At 36.7% G+C, this 27,522-nt stretch overlaps 2 protein-coding genes across 6 annotated transcripts in view; one reads left to right on the top strand and one right to left on the bottom strand.

The window, feature by feature from the left end:
* LOC137028559 (unconventional myosin-XVIIIb-like) overlaps positions 1-15,097 on the top strand; it is a 63,378-nt gene extending 48,281 nt beyond the window's left edge. For 2 of the 5 annotated variants that reach the window (XM_067397513.1, XM_067397510.1), the window contains exons 35-44: positions 181-294; positions 376-492; positions 1,265-1,348; positions 4,832-4,969; positions 5,046-5,231; positions 7,791-7,924; positions 9,116-9,157; positions 11,744-11,914; positions 13,337-14,283; positions 14,723-15,096. In XM_067397513.1, coding sequence (XP_067253614.1) covers positions 181-294; positions 376-492; positions 1,265-1,348; positions 4,832-4,969; positions 5,046-5,231; positions 7,791-7,924; positions 9,116-9,157; positions 11,744-11,914; positions 13,337-14,270 — 1,920 coding nt within the window. In that variant the 3' untranslated portion in view covers positions 14,271-14,283; positions 14,723-15,096. Of the gene's footprint in view, positions 1-180; positions 295-375; positions 493-1,264; positions 1,349-4,831; positions 4,970-5,045; positions 5,232-7,790; positions 7,925-9,115; positions 9,158-11,743; positions 11,915-13,336; positions 14,284-14,722 lie in introns of all 5 variants that reach the window. The other 3 variants (XM_067397511.1, XM_067397514.1, XM_067397512.1) reach the window with 3 other exon arrangements.
* Positions 15,098-15,819: 722 nt separating this feature from the next.
* npm2b (nucleophosmin/nucleoplasmin, 2b) lies at positions 15,820-22,336 on the bottom strand. Its single transcript, XM_067399030.1, has 11 exons — positions 22,217-22,336; positions 21,753-21,873; positions 20,363-20,517; positions 20,189-20,271; positions 19,230-19,349; positions 18,572-18,665; positions 16,368-16,483; positions 16,258-16,286; positions 16,141-16,174; positions 16,016-16,061; positions 15,820-15,941 (listed from the first exon to the last, which is right to left on the bottom strand). The coding sequence occupies exons 3-10, from the start codon at positions 20,397-20,399 to the stop codon at positions 16,020-16,022; spliced, it is 555 nt and encodes a 184-aa protein (XP_067255131.1). The 5' UTR covers positions 20,400-20,517; positions 21,753-21,873; positions 22,217-22,336; the 3' UTR covers positions 15,820-15,941; positions 16,016-16,019.
* Between the last annotated feature and the right edge of the window lie 5,186 nt (positions 22,337-27,522).

Genomic DNA, 27,522 nt, shown 5'->3' with positions numbered 1-27,522 from the left:
GAGTGTGAGTAAATGATGACAGAACTTTCATTTTTGGGTGAACTATCCCTTTAACCAGAAGTAATGTTCTAGCCATTTATTATATATAATGAAATGTTTTTAAAACATGCTGCTTATCATGTTCTTCTTTGAAGTCTTAACACATGCACTTGACTTTGTGTACATCTATTTGTATTCTAGCTGGAGGACAGTGAAGCTAGACGGTTGGAGGCTGAAAGTGTTCAGAAGACTCTTGCTGCGGAACTGGAGAACGCTCAGATCGAACTGGAGAGCATCTGCAAGCAGAAGAGCCTGGTGAGGCCCGGAGATATGAAATGAAAGGTGCAAAGGGCTGATCTCAGGCTTATCTCAGTCTGTCTCTGTCTGTTGTCCCAGGTGGATGAGCAGCTGGCTCAGCTATGTTACGAGAGGACAGACCTGATGAAGAGGCTCGAAGAAGACCAGGAGGACCTCAATGAGCTCATGCAGAAGCACAAAGCCCTCATCGCTCAGGTCTGCTGGAGCTATATGCTTGTGCTTCACTCTTGGAGAGTTGTGACAGTCATTTTCAAAACAGCTTTTCTTATAATGAGCTATTTTTCCCATCAAATAGTCAGGAAGTGTGACAAAATGATATAATTTGTCACATTGCGTTGCACTCTATCATAAAATATCCTCTCTCTCTAAATAGTCTGATTCAGCTGAGTAAATTTATGATTCATTTTGTTAAATGGATGGTTCATTTCAACTGGTAAAAAAATGGTTTATCCTTTCACTTGAGTCCTCGGGCAACATCATTAGATGTTTCCTTTTTATAGCAAAATAAATATTTAAATTACTGATGTTTATGTCTATGAGAATATAAAAAATGAATAAATATTGAAATGTAAGATTATCCAGTAGGATTTTATTTGATTTTCAGAGGATTCTTATTGTTTGATCCCATTAGGATTGGTTTCAGATTATTAAAGAAGTTCCATTAGCATTCATTTAGTATTTCCAAATTAATGTTATTAGTTAATATTAATATTTTTGGGAACTCTGTTTCTTCAGGATTCTTTGATAAATAGAGAGTTCAAAAGAACAGAATATAAATGTGTGCGTGTGTGTGTGTGTGTGTTTAAATTTATATATATATATATATATATATATATATATATATATATATATATATATATATATATATATATATATATATATATATATAAGCCTATATATATATATATACGTGTGTGTGAGGTTATTTAAAATATCAAAGCCAACCAAACATGTTTGTTTACCCCAGTCTTCCAGTGATATCTCTCAGATCCGAGAGCTTCAGGCTGAAATGGAAGAACTGAAGAAACAGCGACAGACTCTACAGAAGGAGGTGAGACAGACCTGCAGACAGACACACTGAGATATAGACATGTGACATCCAGTCATATGTAGAACTGGCACATATGAACACTTTAACGTGGGCCACAGTTTGCATACTTCTGACCATGTAATGTACACACTACGCTTCTGTTAGTAAACTGTACGCTTTTATGTATGAAGTACTCTAATATGAAACTAGATAAAGTTTGTGAAGATAGAGACAACCTTTGATGTTGACTTGACAAAGCCTTGTCTTTGTTTAATATAGTTTTAAAAAGCTTTCAGAATGTTTCTAGCATGTTTTAACATGTTGCTATAATTTTTAGCACATTGCTAGCATGTTTTAGCATGTTGCTATTATGTTTTAGAATCATTAACATGATTTAACACATAGACATATAATAAACAGTAGACGCCCTATTGGCCGCTTTGGACTGTTGCTGCGATACGTCAACGAGTCCGCCATATTGTGCGGGGCAAGACTGCGCTCTTCACAAACACAAGTAAACGGACGAGCTGCGGTTTTTCTGGATAGAAACAAAAGTAACATTTACATTTATCAACCAATTTCTGTGGTTTATAATGTACGTGGTGTACAAAAGGTTCTAGTTACTTAAGATCTCTATAGTTAGACATATAAAATATTTATTTTAATAAGAAAGTCAAAGTTCAGGCTTGTCATGTATTTGGCTGCTTTATTATTGTATAAGAATTGTAAAGACGCCCATACTGGGATATAATTTAATTTTCACATTAAATGAAATAAATTTTTCTTATTGTCTTTAACGCAATTTTAGCTTTTCTTGAGCTTAGAATTGACCACCATTGATAAAATTAAACAAATCATCAAATACATATCACACAGGCTGCTTTCTGTATTTTTACAGCACTAAAATGATACTGATATATTACAGATAGTTACTGCAAAAACATACAACAACAAAGATGGATCCTTTATGGTAATACATATGATATGGTACAACTAACGTTACAGTTCAAATGCAAATAGTAAATATGGTATTAAGTGAGAATAGTTATAGCCTACAGCAAATAAAATAGTAATGAATAGAACATTTATATAATAGTATAAGTACAATAATATAATAATATATAATCTCAAATGGTATAATAATAATAGTATTGATATAATAATAATAATCGCAAATACAATGTAATATCAATTGCAGAATAATATAGACAATAATAAAAATAGTAAATTAAATAGTTACTGGTACAATAATAATATAGTATTGGTATAATAATAATAATAATAACAAAATGCTATATATTTTCCAGTCTCTGGGAAATGGTGAGAACAGTGAACTGACAGGCTCTCCTCAGCTTTCCGAGGCTTGCGTAACGTTAGCCCTGGGTGCAACGGGCTGAAAAGGAAATAAAAATATAAACAAATCATCATTTAATGGCAAACTGTGTATGAGTGTAGTCGGGATTTTGTATATGAGTCGGGAAAATTTCCTTCTAGCTACTTCCCACCTCAACTTGTTGTCTTTGTGAAACCTTAAATGTGTGAAAAGCTAGCCAACTAACTAACATTACAGTAAGATTAACAAAATATCAGTCACCTAGCCGTAACGAGTACTTGTCATAAAAGTCGGTTTTATAAAATAGAGATGCATATTTTAACTTTAGGAAATTTTGTTGATAAAATAACATATAAACATATAAGCTAAAACTATATTAGAAATCATGTAAACTCATGTCTCAACTTTCACAGCTAACTAGAGTGACATCGCCATCTATTGTCTACTGTCTGACTGACTGCGGTGGCCAACTACTGTCAATTATATAATGATCAAATACAACCAGAAACAAAATGTTCAGTCTTACCTGTAAAAGGTAATTCCCCGTGAGCGGTTTTCAATTGTGCCGCGATTTGTACAGCCACAGCCCCAAACAGCACACGAAGCAGGCATTTTTCTCAATTCCAGTTATGAGCGTTATGCGAACGTTGCCCCGCACAACATGGCGGCGCCGTTGACGTGCGGTCCAGCGGCCAATGGGGCGTCTAGTGTTTATTATATGTCTATGATTTAACGTATCTGTTAGCATCTTTCTGTTATGCTTTAGCATATTGTTAGCACATTTTATCATTTTTCAAACATGGTTTTGCACATTGCTAGCATGATTGAACATAAGCATCTTTTAGCTAGCATGTTTTAACATGTTATTACCATTTTTAACACATTGCTAGCATGTTTTAGCATGTTGCTATTATGTTAAACATGTTAGTATGTTTAAATATGTTGTTAATAAGTTTGAGAATCACTAACATCATTTAACTGTTAAATCTTTCTGCTATCTTTTAACATATTGTTAGCATGTTTTATCATTTTGTTTTTGTTTTAAGATGTTTTAACATTGTGGTTTTACACTTTGCTAGCATTTTTTAACATGATTAACATTTTGCTAGTATGTGTAAACATGTTGGTAATAAGTTTTAGAATCACTAACATGATTCAATGTACCTTTTGCTAGCATCTTTCTGTTGTTTTAGCATTTTGCTAGCAGATTTTTATGATTTTGCTAACATGTTTTTTGCTAGCATAATTTAACATGACATGTTGTTAGCATGTTTTAACATGTTGCTAGCGTTTTTAGCACATTGCTAGCATGTTTTAGCATGTTGTTATTGTTTTAGAATCATTAACATGATGTAATGTACCTGTTATAAGCATCTTTCTGTTATGTTTTAGCATAATGCTCACACGTTTTATCATTTTGGTTACATGGTTTTGCACTTTTCTAGCATGATTTAAATGTTGCTAGTATGTTTAAACATATTGCTAATATGTTTTAGAATCACTAACATGATTTAATGTACCTGTTGCTAGTATCTTTCTGTAATGTTTTAACATTGTTTGCACGTTTTTAAGATATTGCTAACATGTTTTTGCACTTTGCTAGCATTTAACATGATAATATGTTGATAGCATGTTTTAGCATGTTGCTGTTATGTTTTAGAATCACTAATGATTTAACATACCTGTTGCTTGCATCTTTGTTTTAGCATTTTGCTAGCACATTATATCATTTTGCCAACATGTTTTGCCCTTTGCTATAGCATAATTTAACATGATAACATGTTGGTAGCATGTTTAAATATGTTTCTAATATATTTCTAGCATGACTTAGCAAGTTCCTTGCATGTACTAATAACTTTCTACCATGTTTTAACACATTGCTAGCATGTTTTAGCACCCTGTTAGCATGATTTAACATGCTGTTAGCATTTTTCTAGCATGTTGCATCTAAGCACCTTTTAAATGCCCTTATTTTCAGAGTATTATGATTCAGGACACACAATCCTAATCTCACATAGGCCTACTACATTGTATTTTCATGTTTTTATTTTATTGTAAATTCATTTCCGCTCAGGAAGACTGTCGTCAACATGACTTTGAAATAGTGTTTTGTTGACCTTTTAGCGTTTTTCACAAGCGTGGTCGTAACCCAACAGTGCTTATCTTCCCAGCTGCAGACCAGCGTAGCACGTGTGCAGTTCCTGGAGTCGTCCACGGTGGCCCGCAGCATCGTAAGCAAGCAGGAAGCTCGAATCTGTGATCTAGAGAACAAATTGGAGTTCCAGAGAGGACAGGTCAAGAGATTTGAGGTCAGTCCAGCTTCAACTTTACTGTCATTCTCAGAGAGGATCTTTATAGTCTTACAATAAGTGTGTGTTTCTGCAGGTCCTGGTTCTGCGTCTAAGGGACAGTGTGGTGCGGTTAGGTGAGGAGCTGGAGCAGGCGGCCCAGGCTGAGGCCAGAGAGAGGGAGAACTCCCGATACTATCAGCAGAGACTGGCGGATATGAGACTGGAAATGGATGATCTGAGTGTCAGAGAACAGGATAGCAGCCGTCGACGCATGGAGCTGGTGATTGACACTCACAAACACACCTTTCTGCTATAGCTGATAACATGCTATTTATTTATTTCACTATTTATTTTGCTATTTATAACATCCTATTATATTTCACTAATATATATATATATATATATATATATATATATATATATATATATATACATATCACCAAGGCTGCATTTATTTGATCAAAAATACAATAAAAACAGTAATATTGTGAAATATTCTTACAATTTTTTTGTATTTGAACATATTTTAAAATGTAATTTATTCCTGTGATGTAAAGCTGAATTTTCAGCATCATTACTCCAGTCTTCAGTGTCACATGATCCTTCAGAAATCATTCTAATAAGATGATTTTCTGCTGAAACATTTCTTATTATTATAAATGTTGAAAGCAGCTGTAATACTAATATTTTAATATTTTTCAATTATTATTAATTAAATATTAATAAATTATTAATATTTTTTACACCTTATCTTTTATACAACCTTGATATATTTTAAGGTCGTTTGATGAATAGAAAGTTCAAAAGAAACTTGAAATAGAAATCTTTTTTTGTAACATTACAAATATCTTTACTGTTGCTTTTGATCAATTTAATGCATCCTTGCTAAGTAAAAGTAGTAATTTCAATCTTAATGATCCCAAACCTTTGCATGGTAGTGTGTATATATATCAATCAATTCCAATAATATAAAAAATTAAAAGCCAATAGCTGATATATCCCTAAGAATAAAATTCAATACAGTTGTAGAAAGTCCTTAATTTCTGTAATATATTGAAATTAAAAATGCTGCAATTGTTTTTGATCTTTGAATTTGTCTTGAGAATGTATGTTAAAATTGAACACCTTTTGTGAAACTCCCGTCTTCATAACTAATGTATTCATATCTACAGCCGCTCGATGCGTTTCCCCTTAGTGGCCGCCCACGAGCCTGACACGTTATTGCCCAGGAGAATACACCGAACTCTCCTGAAAAACCTGTAAATATTCATAATTTAACACAAAGGAGGAGTCCTTGCGTCAGTACAGCACCTGCCGGCATGTAATGCATTTTGACCTGCGTTCCGAGAGTCAAAGGGGATTCAATATTATGAATATTAGCTACAGTGTTACCGATGCCTGGCGCATACACAAAGAGTGAAGTCTGGGATGTGTTCCTTCTCCATGCTAAGACACGCGCACACACATGCTGAGGCTCTCCAGGTTATTGGTTATGAAAGGGAGGGGGTAACAGCGAAGGTGTGGTTGTCATGGAGATGAGAGGAACGGAATGGGATTTGTTGTATCAATAACCTTGAGGAGACAATGGGAATTAATCATAGACAGACAGTGGCGGCTCGTCCAGGAGAGCAAGAGACTGGGGACGGACAAAGAAGGGAAGAGGAAAATGAATCGTGTAATCAGTCGCTCCACTGGCTCTCGAGCTCTCATTATCAAATTATTCTGTAAACAAGAGCTCGCGATCGATAATACAGGATTGTCCTTTAGCAAACAAGCACTTTAGAAGTTAAAGAGAAAGGCTTGCCAAAGAAACACTGTAATACAGTGTATTTTGATTTAAGTATTTTAAATGTAACTTTTGTGTTGTGTAAATATAAATGCACATTGAAATTGAGAAATAAGGGAGAAATATATTTAGTAGTTTATTTTCATTACAAATGTATATATACAGTAGTGGCCAAAAGTGGTGTTCGGAGGAGATATTACATTTTTAATGACCCCACAAGTTCGAATAAACCATCAAAATGTGATGAAAAAATGTTCCTATTCTTTTCAATATTTTAAATGTGTGGGACAAGTTATGTTTGTATAATATTTTATTATACAAAAAAAATCATAAGAAAAACAAAGCCCACAAGAAAAAGCATACACTGACTACAACATAATCAGTTATTAATATTTTGTTAGTTTTCACATTTTTGCATGTGTTCTTTGAACATCAGCCTGGCCAAAAATTATGTCGGCACAATTTGCCATGTTTCATTGCATTATCATAAATAAAGCAATTGACTCCAAGCACAACTACACAATATGCTTACAAAATTTTCAATATGCACATTTTTTTAATAAATGTATATTTTAGTGGCTCTTAAAATAAGCTTAATTTTCTTTAAGCTAAAAAATAATTTCTTTATTTTGATTTTAGGGTGAATTAGATTTCTGTTTCACCTGTATACCATAATATATTAATGTAAAAAATAGTTAAATATAATTATTCAAAAATACTTAAATATTGAATATAAAAATATTTTATTTGATCTTTAGGTGATCGTTTGTGTTGTTTTTGGTGTTAAAATAGTTAAAAGGATAAAAACTGTAGGCGTCATATTCATCACTTATCCTTTATATAATTAAGTAGATTTATATGCTTTCTTAAGAAAATGTGAGCGGTTTAATAATGATGCCAGCCTTAGCAAGCAGTTAATTAATTGGGCATATTTTGAGATTAAACATGTGGATAATGATTTCTCTTGTCCTGATGCAAGGTCTTTATTTCCTCTGGAGATCCGGCGTGACCGTCACACGTTATCTGATTTTATCTTGTCTTATCTGTTTCCAGGAAATGCAAGTGGAAGAGCTTAGTGCAGTAAGACAGACCCTGCAAGCTGATCTAGAGACATCAATCCGGCGTATCGTTGATCTACAAGCTGCGCTGGAGGAGGTGGAGTCCAGCGATGAAAGTGATACTGAAAGGTATCGCTAGTGACGTGCTCCTGACCATTTCTATTTCCTTTTTTGTTTGCATTCCTCAGTCTAGCATAGTAAGGGGACCCTAGCTACGTTTACACAGACCCTAATAATCCAATTGTAATTGGACTAGTAGCACAGTCTGAATAAAGTCACCTCGTCAATCAGATGAATTGGCCAAATCCAATTAAAATTTCATTCGGATTGCAAGGCGTGGTTTAATATGGAAGCTTGTTTCTGCCACTAAATAAAAAAGGTAATTGCGACTTTTTATCTCACAATTCTGAACGTTTTTTTTCTCAGAATTGCGAAATTTAAACTTGCAGTTGTGAGTTATAAAGTCAGAATTGCAAAATATAGTAGCAATTCTGATGTTTTTCTCACAATTGCAAGGTTTTATCAAGCAGTTCTGACTTTATAACTCGCAGTTCTGACCTTTTTTCTGATAATTGCGTGATAAACTCACAGTTGCGCGTTATAAACTCAGAATTGCATGATATAAACTCACAATTGTGTCTTATGAAGTCAGATTTGCGAGATTTTTTCCATCACAATTGGACATTATAGCACGCAATTGCGAGTTTATATCACACAAATTCTGACTTTATAACTCGCAATTGTGAGTTTATATCACACAATTCTGAGATAAAACAGAATTGCCCACCAATCCTTTTTTTGGGATTCTCATCCACAGCCACCTTATTTTGGTTGTGGGAAGGGGTGTGTTACGGCTTAACATTTCATGTGCTCATTGTCTCCTAACTAGGACCCGAAATAGATAAATATTAAGTCTGCTCTTTACAGAGAAGAAGCAATGTAAGAGAATAGCATTGGCAAACAGTGAGAAACTCTGTATATTCGTTGTGACATACATGACATAGTTTTCTTCCCTTTGTATTTAAAGTTTTTTATATAGTTAACTGCTTTCATTCTTTTTCAGTTGAGCTGAAATGTTGAAACGTGAAGAGATTTTCCTCACGCCGCAAAATCAAGGCTACACTTTGCTACTATAAGCACTTCAATAATGCCTTCCTCCCTCGACACCCATAGTAAAATGCGGTCCGATGTATCAGAGTTCACAGACTTTGATCATCTCCGCCAGACTGCTTAGACTTCACTGAAAATTCGATATGCATTCTTTGTTTGTACCTCCAACCACTCCTGTGCGTCTCTGACTGCGTCTCCCTCTTCACACAGTGTGCAGACAGCTGTGGAGTCGTTCTCGAGAAGGAAAGATCTGTAAGAAATCCATCCCCCATCCTGTTGATGCTCTCTCCTGAGCATCCATGTTCACTTTCTGTGTTCTGCATTTGGGAATGAGCAATTGGTTGAATGCGGGTTTCAAACTAGGCCACTGGTTGCATATTGGACTGGACGATATAGGGGAAAATTCATTGGTTTCCTCTGAATTTATAGAATTTTTCAGAAATTTCTTGATATTTTTTAGACTTTTGACGATATGCAATTTTTGTGATTTTTAGTCCAAAAACATAGATATTTTTACAATAAAATAAGAATATAATGCTAAACCTTCAATGAATATATTTTATAATTTAAAAAAAAATCTAATGTAATTGTTGTAAAATATACATTTTTATTTAATAAAATTAAACAAGCTGTATTTGCTACTTTCATTTAAATCAGAGATGCTCTTAAAATATTAGTCTCAGCATTCTCATACTCAGAAATCACTAGACAAAGAAGGATTGTGGAACTAGTTTAATGACACAAACTTAACAGCCTAATAAAAAGTGCATTAAAGTCATCAAAGATGTTGCTAAATTTTATATTGCCAGAAAAAAAATGATTGCAAATATATTCCTATATTGTCCGGCTCTAGTTGCATAACATACATTAACGTTTTCTGCAACACGAAATGTACTGCTTTATGCAGTATGATTTCTTTTTTGCATATAAATGCACAGTGTCTCATTGTGAACCGTGGCCTAATGGTGTTGGTGGAGTCTAACACATAACCATCCTTTTCTCGTTGGTCTAAAAATTCCCCCTCAGATACTGACAAGCAAATGTTGATTGATGGGCCAGTGCTGCGTTTGGCTATTAATGTTGCTTGCTTAGCTTGTTGCTCAGTACTGTAAGTGTGTGTGGACTTGTGTAAGGTCACGGCTTCCTTTCACACGTATGATTGAAGATGGACAAGAGTCTCTGTTTGGCGGAAGTGAACAGACACCTACTCGTTGGACGCAAACCGCCACGTACCCACACTGCCACTTCACTTTGCTTTGTTAAATGCGAGAAGCTTTCCTCTGTGCAAAAGAGTCCTTTTAAAAGTTCACCAGCTGTGATATGCTTTGTCTTCTGAATAATGCATGTGCATTAGGCGAGACCCCCCTCGTCTCTTCTCTTTCAATTGTCTGTGCGAGTAAAAAAGGGGAAAAATGAACTGTGTTGCGGTTGCTCAGCTCTTTGGCTTTTAAATCTCTGTACGAATGTGGTGAGACCAATTGCAAGAGCAGAGTAGGCGAGAACCCATGGCAATAATATGCAAGCAAATTAACGTTTTTGTTACCTTTCTCTTGTACACACTAAAAAAAATGCTGGGTTAAAAACAACCTAAGTTGGGTTGAAAATAGACAAACCCAGCGGTTGGGTTAAATGTTTGCCCAACATGCTGGGCAGTTTTATTTAACCTAACTAATTAGAAAATCAATATGGAAATTAAAAATCAGACACATAATTACTAGAGGCAACAGTAATAATCAAAATGTGAACATTTATTAATAAGCAATTTAAATGGTTTATTGTTTAATTATTATTAATTAAACTTATTAATAAATAAATGTGTGCACACAACACAAAAGAGTTCCTAAAAGGTAGATAACTTGTTTTTAGCCAATTCTAAGGCAGCATCACATGTATCCATAGATGAATTAGTCCCAGAATGCATTGCAACAAGAAAGTTGAGCAGAATGCTAATTATAAAAAAATCGGTCCATTATTTATCCCTTCCATGCTGAATAAAGTCGTAGTTTTTGTTATTTTTGGACCAAAATGTATTTTCAATGCTTCAAAAACTTCTAACTAACCCACTGATGTCACATGGACTACTTTGATGATGTTTTTATTACCTTTCTGGGCATGGACAGTCTACCGTACATACATTTTCAATGGAAGGACAGAAAGCTCTCGGACTAAATCTAAAATATCTTAAACTGTGTTCCGAAGATGAATGAAGGTCTTACAGGTTTGGAACGACATGAGGGTGAGTCATTAATGACATCATTTTCATTTTTGGGTGAACTAACCCTTTAAGAAAAATGGTTAATTTAATAATTGTTCAAATAAAGGTTCTTTGGCGAACCCAATTTGGTTCATCTATTGCATCTCCTTTTTAGTATAGGATGCTCCATTAGAAGGTAGCTGCCTGTTTAGGCAATAGGCAGCGCACTAGCTCTTGGATCAAAGCTTATGTTTTGGGATCTCAGGCAAACAGCTTTAGTAAGTCTGTAAACAGGCTGTGGATCAGTGCGTCGTGCCCCTACGAGCCCTGATGATGACAGTGCTCTCAAGACTAATGAACTCACAGTTCACTGAACACACATGGCCTGCTGGGTAGCAGTGAGGATATCAGAGCTAATGTCACCCCCATGTGTGGCGTTACAGCACCCATCAAGAGAAATCTCCTCTCGAGCCATGTGCATGATCATATTCATGTAGGCCATATACTGTATGCATTGATACAGGCTTATATAGATTCGATCGCTTGTGCTGTGAGAGCATGTTGCACAGATGTTGACCTCACCAATGAAAGGCATTATATAATTTTACACTGGAAAATTGAGTGACGTGGAGTTTAAATTTCAGCGATACCATGTCCAGTGTCGGATCCAGTGTGGGCACTGAAGATGTTGGTGAAGGGATCCGTCGTTGGGCGGGTGTGCCGCGAGGGGGCCGAGGAGGTGGAACTTCTCCTTACGCAGGAAGCAGCTCTGGCCGTCAATCTGTCACCGACACCATGAGCACCTACAGTTTCAGGTAACATAGCAACAAAATCCAATCAGTACTAGTGTACTTCAATAAACAAGTTAACACAATCAGGCCAGATTGGGTAAGTAGTGATTTTTAGCAGACACAGTAGGACCTTTCTCAAGAGCATGTTGGTGATATCTCATGCCTCCAATTCTGTATGACTGACTGACTTTTGTGAAACACAAAAGGAGAGATGCTGAAGAATTATTTCCGTACAATGAAAGTCATCTCAGACACTTTCCATTGGCTTTTGGATTATTGCAGAAAATTAATTGATTCTTAGGCGTTTTATTTGTCATAATAATCTTCACAAATTAACCACCTTCACCACCTTCCAACAACTCTTTATCTAAAAAATGTTTTCCCTGAAAGTTATAGTTCGCAAGAGGGCGATTATAAACACCTTTCCAGAAGAGGGCGGAGCTTTAACAGCTTTCGCTTCAGTTGCTCAACAACAACAAAGCTGGAGAATCTCACGCAGCCAAAATGAGGATTGTCAGTAACGGTGTTCAGCCTTACATTGTTCAAACCGGAGTCGACACTGATGGAGAGACTCAGGAAGAAGTTACAACTTTTAGAATGAAACTGGACGTTTCTGAATGGTTACTGGATACATTTATGTACTTGCTGTGGAGTTGATTCAACTCATTGATTAGCATGTACCGTCATGTTAATCTTTTGTGCAAAGCGTTGTCCAGCGTTGAATTGACCTTCGTTTATGAAGCAGTCCAGCATAAAATGACGGCATGGTAACAACACTCTACTACAACAACTCTTCCCCTTCTCTAAAGCAGCCCAACATGGCCTCATTTTTGTTGCATGTTCCTGGGGTCAGGGTTTATGTAAATTTTGGGGCTTGTGATGTCACCAACCCAGGAAGAATCTCGTTGTAGTCCCTACCAGCGATTTATGGTAGTCGTAAAAAGCTATTTTTGTAAAAGAAAATATCTCCCCTTGGATTGAACTTTGAGCATCAAAACTTTGCAGATGTTTATGCTCAAACAAACAGCAACATTTCACACTAACTAAAGTTAAAAAAGTGAAATCATAATCAAGGACCCCTTTAAAAACACATGAGTAACTAAACTTTGAAACCTAGTGTTTAGTTGCTCATTGTCATGTTCTATGTGAACAAGGCTTTTTTTTCCTGGCAGACCATTACAGATTCTCGGAAATCTGGAAATCTGGAATATTTAGACTTCTGACTTTGCAAAAGTGTTTCCACTTTAGCCTGCCATATGCATGTAAAGATTGACATAAATGTCCATTAGTCATGTCTTGTAAGGTACTTCAAAACATCTCCTTTTGTGTTCCATGGAAGCAAGAAAGCTATATGGGTTTGGAATGGTATGAGGGTGAGTAAATAATGACAGAAGACTTATCCTTGGTTATATATGCGTTGTTATTTTCTTTTATTTCCTATAACAGATCTTGCACGCAAGACCTGGACGAAGATGTCAAAGAAAGTTCTGGAGGTCTTGGCAGAGCGTCATCGTCCACGGCCCTATCTGAGCTTCTGGAGGGTCTGAGGAAGAAACGCGCTGGGTGGGAAAGAGGCTCTGAGGCGGGTGAGGGCAGCACAGTGTCCCTTCCAATCTATCAGACGACAGGGGCCTCCACCCTACGCCGCAGGTCCTCAGCACTGTCACTAGAAGCAGAGGAAAATCTGGAGGACCTGCCTCGACCCAGCATACTGAAACCTCCCAGTCCCCACCTGCCCCGTGCCTCCAGTCTCCGCTCCCTGTCTGAGGCAAGCCCAACATCCTCCTCCACCACCACCACCACCACAACCACCACAGGAAAGGTAAACCGCTTCAGCTCCTGCGACTCCCTCGCCTCTGTGACCTCCACCGCAAGTTCACGACGCAACTTGTCCAACCTCGCCATCCCTGAGGAAGGGGAAGAGGACTCCAGCTCGAAAGCCATGCCTCCTCTTGGCTCCTATCAACCAATCCGCCGTCGTCTACTTGGTGGCCTGGTGGCCGAAACCGGAGAGTCACAATTAGGAGCAGAACCCCTTGTGTTCCAGAATCGCAGACTACTTGGGAATCAGGACAAGGAGAGGGCCGGGGTCGATGAAGGGGAAACCAGCTTAGACATTCTCCCAGCAATCCGACGAGCGCAGTCCACCAGCAGTCTGGCGTCTAGCGGGTCCAGAACAGGTCAGAGACGGGCCCTCAGCGTGCACTTTGGGGAGTTGCCGCCGTCTAGAGCGTCACGTAGGGAGTCCGACTCAGACTCTTCAAGTTCTGGTGGATCTCAGCAGCGCCGTGGGCCTCAAGGAGAGAGGCTGGAAGCCGAGGGCAGCGAGGATGTCAACTCCGTGATGAAGAAGTACCTCAAAAAAGCAGAGGTCGACTAGAAGACTCAACAAGGTTAAGCTTAAAATTGCACTGGCCTGCTTTACATTTAAGGGGGTCATTTGATGAGGAACCTAATTTTCCTTGATATTTTGAGATAGTTTGTTCTGAAACATACTGTAACTCAAAACTTCCTTGCAGATCCAAATCCAGGGATATTCTAAAGTTCTTGGTTTGAACAAATTAGGCTAGAGGAATACTGTAGTGTCTTGCGGGAAGCATGCATTGTTCTGCGATCCTATCACAATGTAATGTAGGCTATTGCTAATTTCATATGCACAGTGGATGTTTACATGGGAGTCTTATGTTTTAGGGTCAGAGGGGAGTGTAACTTTTTTATAGCATTATAAAAAAAAAGTGCATGACCCCTTTAAATTACATCAAAAAAAATATTCTATTATAAATACTTAATTGTGAAAGGATGTAAATGATTGTCATTTTTTTTTCCTGACAGGATAGATGGTGTGGAGAATCGCCCATCCAGAAGGCATTTAACTGGAAGCACAAATACACTGAGGATTTATTTTGAGCACTGTTTGTACACAAATAAAGATGTCAAAGCGAACATATTTAATTCCTAAAATTCTCACTGTCAACACACCCTTTATTTGAGCCGTGCTGATAACCCACAGGGGCTTCAGGTCAGGGAAATTAATCTTGACCAGTGAGCGCTCTCTTTCCCTCTCAGCAGTCAGTGCAAATTTGTTGAACTCCAACAGATGTAAATAAAAACGTCGAGCAGAATTATTGGTATTTGCTTCTGACCTTTCAAAGGAGGAGCAGCATCACATTCAGAGGAAAACGGCTGAAATTGAGCAGTTTTACAAAGCAAAGGATGTCCAAAATAATTGAGACTGGCCTTGTTTCTTCAATTGAATCATTAGCCTATTTGCCTAGGAATGGGAGTAAAAAAGACAGTTTTGGACTTAATCCAGAGCAGGTTTTTGAAGCCACTAAACACCTGTGACCCTGTGCTCTATAGTAATGCGGCAAGAGAAAACAGCATGCATTTAAAGGAATATTCCAGGTTCAGTAAAGCTAAATCACAGCATGATAATAAAAAGGTTAGTGATGCACAACAGAAGTTTTTAAAAGCACAAATGGGGAAGCTTGCATTTCTTTGACTTTACAGTTCAATCTTGTCATAGCAACTACACAAAAGGCAAGCAACTTATTTTGCAGACACTTTCATTTAAAGAAATTTGTTCAAAAAAGGAACAGGCAATTTCCAACAATCATGGCATACAAGAGTTTTTGTAGAACTTAATTTGGTTTTAGGTTGAGTGGTTAAGTGCCAACAGCAATTTATGCAAAAAAAAAAAATATATATATATATATATATAATGCATATAGTTTGTCTTGTGGCTGAACTGTTGAAAAAGGTGAGTATATTTTAACATTTACAGACTGACCCAATTTGCCTCCATTGTAATTGTAGCCCAGATTTTTGCTTGAAAAGCTCTTAAATTGGTGCTTTGTTTGCATTAACAGCTACAGGCAGAAGTAGATCAACAAAGTCATAGTTTCAGAGAAAATAAGGCAAGTTTGCTTTCCCCTCCAACAGTTTTATTGATATGAAGCATAGCTACATTGGGACCATGGTGAGAAATTTTAGCTCCAAACTCAAATGTCCAGCAGCGGCCTTCTGGGAATGCAGCATTTCCCATCCACATCTACAATAAGAGAACATGATCAATGCTCGAGTTACTACATGATCAAACTACAGCAGTCATTTGCAGGTCCTTGCCTTGTCACACCTTTGCAGCTTGCGCCTTCCGTCCCCTTCCTTTACCCTGAAGGAAACAAAAACATTGTTATTCAATTGTACTAAAAAAAAAAAAAATAAAAAAAAAAAGGGGAAAAAAGGGGCACCTTTTTAGGTGGATTTTCACCATCTGAGACTTCCCTGCATTTAGGAAACACTTGATTAGTTTGCTTTGAACAAATGGAAAAAAAAAAAAGGGGGGGGGGCCCTCAGATTTAACTTACTCCTCTTCTCCCTTTTCTGGCTTCTTTCTCTTTAAAAATAAAAAGCAAGCAGTGAGAATTGGCACAAATTTAAATTTCAATGATTTGTGACCTGATAGACAAGGCCTTACTTTGCCAGCACCATTTTTTGTGACCTTCTTAACAGGTGATTCTTCAATATCCTCCTCCTCTTCTTCTACCTCCTCATCCATCTCTTCATCCAGCTCTTCATCAGAGTACTCTTCCACTGGAAGAGATTTTGGCACAGGACTCAATGACTTAAATAGTAGTAGCATAACTAAAAGTCCGGTAACACTTTAGAATACTGATCATTAATGAACTACACAGGAACAAATGAGTAATGCATTAACACTCTAGTAACTGCTATTAAGAAACTCTGAATAATGAATTAGTATGTAATAGTGCTCAGTTGGAGGTAGCAGTTCACTATTAGCTAAATCAGTAACTTTTTTCTCTTTTTTCATACCTTCCAGAACACTACTATATACAGGTTCATAAATGTGAAAACGCATAATGTATAATTAATTCTTAAGTGAAGGTCATGGTAACCCACTAGTGAAGACTGAAGTATTACCAAATCCTTCAGAAGGAATTACTAATTATTTGGATCAGTATTCTAAAGTGAGAAACATGATAACTCTCTAGTAACTACTGAAGTCATTGTAAACTTTTGAGGTTTTTGTAAAGTATTGGACAGTAATAACTCTAGAGTTACTATATAACTCTAAAGGAACTACTTATTTGGATCAGTATTCTACAGTGAGAAACATGATAACTCTCTAGTAACTACTGAAGTCATTGTAAACTTTTGAGGTTTTTGTAAAGTATTGGACAGTAATAACTCTAGAGTTACTATATAACTCTAAAGGAACTACTTATTTGGATCAGTATTCTACAGTGAAGATCATGGTAACCCACTAGTAATTAAGTGTTACCAAATACATAAGGAATTACTGTACAAAACTGTACAAAAACCTCAGAAGTTTACAATGACTTCAGTAGTTACTAGAGTTATGTTTTCCACTTTAGAATACTGATCCAAGTAATTTGTAATTCCTTCTGAAGGATTTGGTAATACTTTAGTCATTACAAGTGGGTTAGCATGACCTTCACTTTAGAATTAAAGGTGCCATCGAACGGGTGTTTTTTTGTTTGTTTGTTTTCTTTTCTTTCTTTACAAGATGTAATACAAGTCTAAGGTGTCCCCTGAATGCGTCTGAACTTTCAGCTCAAAATACCCTAGATTTTTTTTTTAATTACATTTTTTTAAACCGATTCATGCTGCGGCCCCTTTAAATCTTGCACTCCCCGCCCACAGAGCTCATGCTTGCCATAAACAGCATAAAGTTCACACAGCTAATATAACCCTCAAAATGGATCTTTACAAAGTGTTCGTCATGCAGCATGTCTAATTGCATAAGTATGGTATTTGTTTGGATGTTTACATTTGATTCTGAATGAGTTTGAGGCTATGCTGCGTGGCTAAAGCTAACATTAGATTTATAAAGAATGAAGTTGTGTTTATGAATTATACAGACTGCAAGTGTTTAAAAATGAAAAAAATATAAGTTACGGCTCTCGTCTCCGTGAATACAGTAATAAATGATGGTAACTTTAACCACATTTAACAGTACATTAGCAACATGCTAACGAAACATTTAGAAAGACAATTCACAAATCCCTAAAAATATCATGTAATCATGAATCATGTCAGTTATTATTGCTCCATCTGCCATTTTTCGCTATTGTTCTTGCTTGCTTACCTAGTCTGTTGATTCTGCTGTGCAGAGATCCAGACTTTAATACCGTTAATACTGGCTGCCCTTGTAACACCTCAATCATGAGCTGGCATATGCAAATATTGGGAGCGTAACAGTCGGTGTTGTGTTGAGATTCGCCTGTTCTTCGGAGGTCTTTTAAACAAATGAGATTTATATAAAAAGGAGGAAACAATGGAGTTTGAGACTCACTGTATGTCATTTCCATGTACTGAACTCTTGTTATTCAACTATGCCAAGATTTAATTCTAGGGCACCTTTAAGTACACATTATGAATCATTCATGCCAATTATGAGCCTGTTTATAGTAGTTCTCTGGGAGGAATGAAAAAACAGTTACTGATTAGTTAATAGTGAACTGCCACCTTCAACTGAGCACTATTAATTCATTATTCAGAGTTTGTTAACAGTTTTTACTAGAGTGTTAATGCATTATTCATTTGTTCCTGTGTAGTTATCAGTTAATGAAGGATCGGTATTCTAAAGTGTTACCAAAAGTACTAGCAGCTAAAAATAGAGCTGAAGTGGCCACTCACAAGCCACATGTTCTGCTCCGACATACACCGGCCCAGAGCCATGCTTCAGGCGAAAGGTCACAGGTGGATGAAGATCCAAGCCAGAGAGGTTGACCTGATGAGGTAAAATGTGATGGGTAAAGAATAAGCATTTCCATAAAGTAGTGGCAAACAATATTGTTTAAATACTTATTAAAATAAATTGGGGTCAAGACCAATAAAAATTTTTAAAAAAAATTATTTTTTTTAACAACTACCAAAAGTGCAACTATGGGAGCATTATGGGTATTTTTTAGGAAGCAAGCCTGTGCACTGGAACAGCAGCAGGACAGTACAGGGTTAAAGGTGCAGTGTGTAAATTGGCCAACACAGGACAAAAATGTCTGATACAGCAGAGAGAAGCCATCAAGCAAATGCGCTGTAGAAAACATGCAGAAATATGCCAGCACAGAATGGAGATTTAACATGCATGGGGACCTGTGATGCATGTAGAAAGAAATGGCTCATTCTAAGGTAACGGTTCATTGTGACATTTTTATACAGCATTGAAAACAGTTTATATTATTGCATTTGTCAATAGATGCTCCTAAAATGTACACATTGCACCTTTAAGGTTCAATAAAATACTATGATGCTTTAAAGATTTAAAATGGTATATGCAAATAAAGTAATATCTTACCGTAGGCATGGATTTAGCGTGTAGTGTTGCGATGGGAACAGCTTTCGCGCTGGTGTTTCCCTCACCAGTGACCAACTCGACAATATTAAACTCATCTTTGGCTGTGTGACCCAGACACATCTTCAAAGTAAACATTAAAGGGTTAGTTCACCTAAAAATGAAAATTGTCATTACTTACCCTCATGCCATTCCACACCCGTAAGACCTTCGTTAATCTTCGGAACACAAATTAAGATTTTAGTTGAAGTGAGGCCTCCATAGGGAGCAATGATACTTCCCTCTCAAGATCCATAAAAGGTACCAAAAACATTTAAATCAGTTCATGTGAGTACAGTAGCTCGATATTATTATTATAAAGCGACGAGAATATTTTTGGTGTGCCAAAAAAACAGAATATTTATTTAGTGATGGCCGATTTCAAAACACTGCTTCAGGAAGATTCGGAGCACAAATGAATCAGTGTATCGAATCTCCTGTTCGGAGCGCCAAAGTCACGTGATTTCAGCCGTTGGCAGTTTGACAGGTGATCTGAATCATGATTCGATACACTGATTCATTTGTGCTCCGAATCTTCCTGAAGCAGTGTTTTGAAATCGGCCATCACTAAATAAGTCGTTATTTTGTTTTTTTGGCGCACCAAAGATATTCTTGTCGCTTTGTAATATTAATATTGAGCCACTGTACTCACATGAACTGATTTAAATGGTTTTAGTACCTTTATGGATCTTGAGAGAGTAAATGTCATTGCTCCCTATGCAGGCCTCACGGAGCCATCGGATTTCAACTAAAATGACTTAATTTGTGTTCCGAAGATTAACGAAGGTTTTACGGGTGTGGAACGGCATGAGGGTAAGTAATAAGTGACAATTTTTTGGGGGTGAACTAACCCTTTTAACAGGTTAAAAGGTAACCAACACCGAAAAAACGTCAAGTTTACCACGATAAATCACTCAACCAACCGTTCTCAGTGCCAGCTGGTGTTGATGGTTCGTATCATCCGTCTTGAAGGACTCCTCTTTATTAGAATCGTTGAGTTCACATCCTAAAACGACGCGTCGTGGATCAGTTTACCCATCCAATATTACGAAGTTTGAAATTATTTCATTTCAACAGAATAAAGCGTAAAATCTTACCCCAAAGCGTGGATAAAGGTTTCTCTGTTTTGCTCATTTTGATACAAAGACAAAAGGCTAAAACGCATACAGTAAATGTGTATTAATTCGATATAATGTCACATGAGCCATTTAGAAATGTCTTATATTCTCACCAGAAATAATCCTCAGGGCTGCTTCTAGGACAGAAAAGAAAAGAAAGAGTGATTTTGCGCCCTGTGAACGCTTAAAGAGGAAGTTAATTGCTCATCAGGTGACAGTAATTAAGTCTGGATCACTGCAGGTTAATTATGGGTCCGAACCTGCTGAAAAATCACTTCTTTATAATCATGTTTTAATCGAATAGAATTAAGCTGACTCATAATTAAGCATTTTAAATGCACTCTAAATTCTAATGTTGTCTTTTATATCATAGCATGGGTCTATATCTACAAATGTGAATCCAAAAGCCACATTATAGGATCATTTTTTTTATGAAACAGACTTGAAGGAGGGTACATGCATTTAAAATAATAATAATAATAATAATAATAATGTGCACAGATAAATCATTTACAATACTGTAACATTTCATTAAAATAATAATTTTAATTCATTAAAAATGTCATTTTTTTATTTTCATAGTGACTTTAAATAGCCATTACATTTTATAAACAGATATGTTGTGCAAGAATTTCAGATCAGTGTCAAATAAATAGCAGATTTCCACTGAGACAACTTATCCACTATTGGTGCATGTTGTCACAAATGTATGTGTATAAGTGTGGAAATGTTCATTCATTTTGTATTCGAGACATTTGTGTCTATATAGAAATCAATGAAAAAATATATGTACTGTATGTTCACTCTAAAAAATACCCCAAAAAATGCCCAACTTGCTGAGTAGTTTTATTTAACTCAACTATTGTTTATAAAATGACTGTATTGCTTGCTTAAAATGAACCCAAAATATGTTGGAGATTAATATTAATATGATTAATAAATTAGTTTATTGAATAACAATTAAACAATAAACATTTATTAAATTGTTTATTAATAAATATTCACCTTTTGATTATTATTGTTGCCTCTAGTAATTATGTGTCTGATTTTAATTTCCAGCCTATTTTGGGTTCATTTTAAGCCAGCCATATAGTACATTTTAAACAATATTCTGCCAAGAACATTGGGCAAACATTTAACCCAACCACTGGGTGTGTGTGTGTGTGTGTGTGTGTGTGTGTGTGTGTGTGTGTGTGTGTGTGTGTGTGTGTGTGTGTGTGTGTGATTTGTATTTTTATCAAAATATGAGCCAGAATGTGTATTTCAGTTAGTTTAACTTATATTTGCCGTGGCTGTTTATGTATCTCAGATCCCCTTCAGTTCCATATGTGGCTCTCATCTAGACTTGTGTGATCTATTATTAACAGACCTCCATGCTCCCGGATCGCTCAGCCTGTGGATTACAGAACGGAGAGGACATGGTCTGTGAGTTTGACCGTCACTCCCCTGGGTTCCACCGCCTGCCCCTCGCCGCCATCAAAGACCACGAGCTGCTGGATGAAAAGAAAGTAGAGGAGGGGCCGAAGACAGCATGAGGACAAAGAGACTGTGATATTATGAGGTGTGGGGGTGATGGGTAAATCAATATTATATATATACATACATATATATATATATATATATATATATATATATATATATATATATATATATATATATATATATATATATATTGACCTAAGGTAGTATTAATAAGAGTTGTATTTTTAATATAACTTCATAATTTTCTCTGTCTGTGCACCTGTGCTCGCCAGAAGAGACCAAATGACATGCGAAAAATAGAGGCAAATGCCTTGTAAATGAAATGTGAAGCCACATGGGAGCTCCACTCACACAATCTCCGCTCCTGACGGCGTATAGGATGGTTTAGAGAGCGCGTGGGAGGGCTGAAGTGAATCCTCGGTGTGTGTGGGCCCCGTTCTCCTCCGTGAAACACTCACACACACAGTCTGAGTTAAAAGCTCAAATGAACCCAGTGAGCATTTGTTGGCTATTATTAATGGTGACTAAGAGCAGTTGTGGGCTGTCTAACGCAGTGAATGACACACATGGTGCACAGTGCCAAACACCTGTTCTGGAACGTGACAAGTGTGCTTAAAAGTCGATATGAAACTACAGTCGACCCTGTTAACTTTCTTAATACACATTTGAGGTCTTACTAAGAATGATTTATCATTAAATGTTATTATAGAGGTTAAAAAATGCTTGCTTCACCTCTCAAACAATTTTCCTTTTTTAACTGTTGTCATCTAGGGCAGGGGTTTTCGAACTTTTTGATGCCACAGACCACACAAACACAAATGATATATAGTGTTATGGAAAGTTACTTTTAAAAGTAATGTCACAATATTGCATTACACCCTAAGTTTTCTCAGTGTGTTCCACACCGTCGGCTGAAGTCCTCATCTGCTTTTTTTTCGGCCGATTCGACATGTTGAATCGGCGTCGAGCTCGGGCCATCTGATCATTCTGATTGGCTGTTCAGCTACTGCCACCTGCTGGTACAGAAAGGCATTTCATCTTACGCAGGCGCAGAATGGACGTGCTACTTGGCCGTCGGTTGTCGAGCGTTGGTTTGGTGTGTCAGGGCAACTTTGGACCCAGACGCTGCCGACGTGAGCCAGTCTGCTTTCGTCGCCACTAGTTCGTCGGTATCGGTTTGGTGTGTTTCAGCCTTAAGGCTGAATGAAATGCAAATTCACGCTTGTACAGTAGAGGGCGCAGCTCAAGCAAACCTTTAGTTGTGCTGCCATAGAGTGTTGCAGAGAGATTTTTTAGGCCAAAACCCAGAAAGCATTTTAGCACTTTCAGTTCCCAAAATCAATGGGTTTTTTAAAGTCTGCGGTTAACACAAGCTCAAGACACTTATGTTTTATTCTACGACATTAAAATACATCAGTATTGCCCCCTTTTTATAAAGCTGTTACATATCTTGAAAAAGGTGGTTGCTAACATGTGGGACTACAGAGGCTGTTGGGGTCTTTAAAGGTGACCTATTATGCCCCTTTTCACAACATGTAATATAAGTCTCTGGTGTCCCCAGAATGAGTTTGTGAAGTTTCAGCTCAAAATACCCCACAGATCATATAGCTGGTCAAATTTGCCCCTATTTGGGTGTGAACAAAAACACGCCGTTTAGTCTAGAACTACAATGACTTACTCCACTATTTCTCAACATGGGAACAAAAGAGAGCTGTCACCAAAAAATATATATGTGTATGTAATCCATTTTTATTTATATATTTATTCCAGTTTATATTTTAGTCATTTTTTATTCAAGTTTAAAGAGTTATAATTATTATAAATGTGTACAGTATTATCTGGAAATATTTTCTTTATATTAGGTTGACATTTGTATTATTTTTACCCATTATTTAACATTTTACGATTAGATCTATGAACCTGAAGAGAAATCAATCTGTGGGTGTCACTAAAGTAAAATAATTGTGATCACAGACCAGTCTTTAGAAAACAGAATGAACAGGAAATGATGTCAAATTCTGTACATTTTAAGTTATGTTTTGTTTGTTTTTATTATTTTGTTTTATTTTTATATTTTCATTATTAGAGTATTCTTGTCTGAATCACTTGAACTTCCTTGAGGTCCCTTGGCAGTTGAAAAACCCTCATCCAGGCAGGAAAAATGCATTTAGGAAGGAAAAATAATAGCCAATAGCCAAAAAGCTGTTTATATAGTCATGGTTTTAGGCTGTGATTGTAGATAGTGCAACCTTTCTAAAATCTTTGCAATATTTAATGCTTGAATAATGTTGTTTAATGTTGCTGCAATATTAGCAAATAATGGTACATATGAAGAAGCAACACTGGTATATTTCACCAACTTTTCATGAGCTAATCAGTTCCTGATGGATAGAATCATTAAAATTTCTTCTAATTTCACTTGAAAATGCATCACCTTAAAGCAGTAAAATGGTTTGCTAGATTTCATGTTGACTTTAATTGTTCCTTCCTGGGAAATGCTCCAAAGGTGCTAAAAAAAAAAAAAAAAAAAAACGAGTTTCCCATCCCTGAGGACCTTTCCACACCGCATTAGCTGCAGAATACCTATTTCAGCACTTCCTAAGTAAACTAAGCATATTGTGAATGTGCTCGTTTGGTGGCATTTCAGTGTGGAATAACAGCGACCGGCTGATAGACGGAAGCAAAATGGAGACAGTGTAGAAAATAACAGATAATCCTTAGACCTCCTCGGATTTAATTAAGATTTTCTCCAGGAACAGGAGGGATAGGGCCCCTCTATATTGTGTCAATAGAATGTCACTGTGTCAGTCACTTTGAGAAAATGTCGTTTCTTGGATTTTCTTCATCTCTGTAGCTCAGGCAGAAGAGCATGGCAATAGCAACGCCAAGGTCATGAGTTTGGTTGTCAGGGAATGCATGAAATGATAAAAAATGTATATTTTGAAAGCCATGTACATCGCTTTGGATGAGTGTCAGATGCATTAATGCACTGTATATGTTGTCGGTTTAGCTGTAGCTCTAAAAAAAAAAAAAAAAACCTGAAACAAATACATGTTAATTATTTTGATGCAAAAAGTTCTGGTGCAAAATCCAGCAAATGTGTAGTTGCATTGCTAAAAACAAGTAGTTTCACTTTACCTGTTTTTTTTTTTTTTTTAAAACAGCATCATTATATTCAGCAGCTGACTGTTAACTATGGCAAACACAGCGGTTTCAGTGCTGGGCAATGAGCCATACGTGGCATGTGTCATGCATCATTAGTCTGTGAGGGTGAGTGACTTTGCCAACACTGTGTTGTGATCTTAAAAGCCTTTAAGGGATAGTTCACCCAAAAATGAAAATGATGTCATCACTTACTCACCCTCAAGTTGTTCCAAACCTGTACGAGTTTCTTTCAACGGGAAACTTGCACAGACTCATTCTCAGACTCATTTGTCCTTTGGCTGCATGAGATGAAAACACATTTATTATATTTCTTGGGTCAAGAAAATTTCTCCTCCCCTACCGTGAAACACTCAATGTGCTTAAATCTGCTGAATAAGGGCACTTTCCTGTCACAAATCACACATGTGCACGTGATTACATGACCGCTTGTTTTGTCTCCTTATTAATTGGGTTAAGAACTATCCCTTTAAAGCAAGTCAGTCGATCATAGATGAAAAGGTTTCGACATCCAGACTGTTTATTCCTTTTTTATTATTTCCAAACAACATTGGACTCCATTGACTTTAATTGTAGGGGAAAAAATCATTTTGAAGATTTTGTTGTTGTTGTTCCACATCAGAAAATCATACAGGTTTGAAATAATTTGAGGTTGACTAAATGATGACAGAATTTTTATTTTTGAGTGAACTGTCCCTTTAAATTTATATTATTTCTCCTGATGAATGTGCTATTTTTCTCTTCTGGAACACTCACTGAGAAGTAATTAACAGAAATTATCACAAAGCAGCTTGATCCAGCTAACAAGCGTTTGAAAACGATGCTCTTATAGAGATGACTTTCTTCTCAGCACATCAAAGCATCGCTATCTCAGTGCGGGCTGGAGGTCTTTATGTGGTTTCTGTCCAGCCCTTCTCACATAGCCGGGCATATCTGTTTGAAACAGAGTCACGGCACCTCAAACTTGAGGTCTATCTCATTTCTTAGTGCCGGCCAGGAGCCTTTTTAGCCAGAGATGAGAGATGTGGTATAAATGCCAATGCTGTTACTGGACTATGAATTCCCTTGACCGGTGAAGTCATGCATGATATCATATGGGCTTCGCCATGGATTGATTTTGGGAAGCACATTTGGTAATGTAAGTAGAGCCCAACCTCTCCGCTGGGAGTTTTAGATTGCCTTTATGGTAAAATGGAGACTTGGGTTAGTTGTCACCCCATTCTCAGAAATGTGCTGCATCCCTTATACTATGCCCTAAAAGTATGTACTCTTTTTGAGAAGAAAAAGTGTGTAGCATGAACAGTATGCAAATTTTTGGACATTCTACCACATAAAATTTGCATAGTTACACACGGGTCTTTCAGGTAGAAAATTAAGCTTATGTTTGTTTTTGTTTTTTGCATAATGATGCATTTAATAATGGTCAAACGTATCTGCTTTGCTATTGTGCAATTCCTATCTTTATAAAAGTTCACAATGTTGTATAACACAGGTAACATTGAATATATTTCATCAGGTTTGATACTGATTATTAATAACTCAAGGGTCTTTCTAGACAAGACCCTTTTTAATAAGGGTCTTATCTAGCAAAACGATCGGTCATTTTCTAAAAAATATATATATATACACTTTTAACCATAAATGCTTGCACTGCTCTGCGATGTGTCACGCATTACGTAATCACGTTAGAAAGGTCACACGTGATGTAGGCGGAAGTACCGCGGTAGGGCGAAAAACTCCATCTCATTTTCTTCTTCAACTTCAAAATCGTCCGACATCGTCTTTGCATGTTCGCTTTGTAAACACAGTTGGTACTTCTGCCTACGTCACGCGTGACCTTTCCAACGTGATTACGTAATGCATGGCGCATTGCAGAGCAGTGCAAGATGAGCATTTGTGGTTAAAAAGTATATAAATTTAAACTGACAAATTGAAACTGACATTTTAACCTTCAACCCATTGGTTGTCGTTAAAGTCCACTATATGGAAAAAAATCCTGAAAAAAATTAACAAAAACCTTAATTTCTTTTCGTCTGAAGAAAGAAAGACATAAACATCTTGGATGACATGATGGGGGTGAGTAAATTATCAGAAAATTTTAATTCTAAAATGCACTAATCCTTTAAACTGAACTGAATCAACAATGAACTGATTTGAGCTAAATAACGACACTATTGTCTTCTGTAAAGCTGGTTATAGAACTTAATCAACACTAAACTGAATAATGACACTTTTGTGAAGTTTGCATTGATTATGTTAACTCCTGTTCATTACTGTGAAGCTGCTTTAAAACCATCTAGTATAAAGCACTATATTAATAAAGGTGACTTGACTCCACAGATGCATCTGCGCTTTAAGATGGAGATGGAGAGGATGAAGCAGATCTTATAGAGACAGACACTGAAAAAACCTTGGTGTAGGATTTACTTTGAAACTATTTTCACTCAGAAATCTATCTATCTATCTATCAGCAAATAAGCATTCATTATTTCCCT

This window comes from Chanodichthys erythropterus, chromosome 10 (assembly GCF_024489055.1).
Source record: "Chanodichthys erythropterus isolate Z2021 chromosome 10, ASM2448905v1, whole genome shotgun sequence".
NCBI lineage: Eukaryota > Metazoa > Chordata > Actinopteri > Cypriniformes > Xenocyprididae > Chanodichthys > Chanodichthys erythropterus.
Note: the sequence above shows the minus strand (reverse complement) of the source record. Positions and strands in the feature narration are given on the sequence as shown.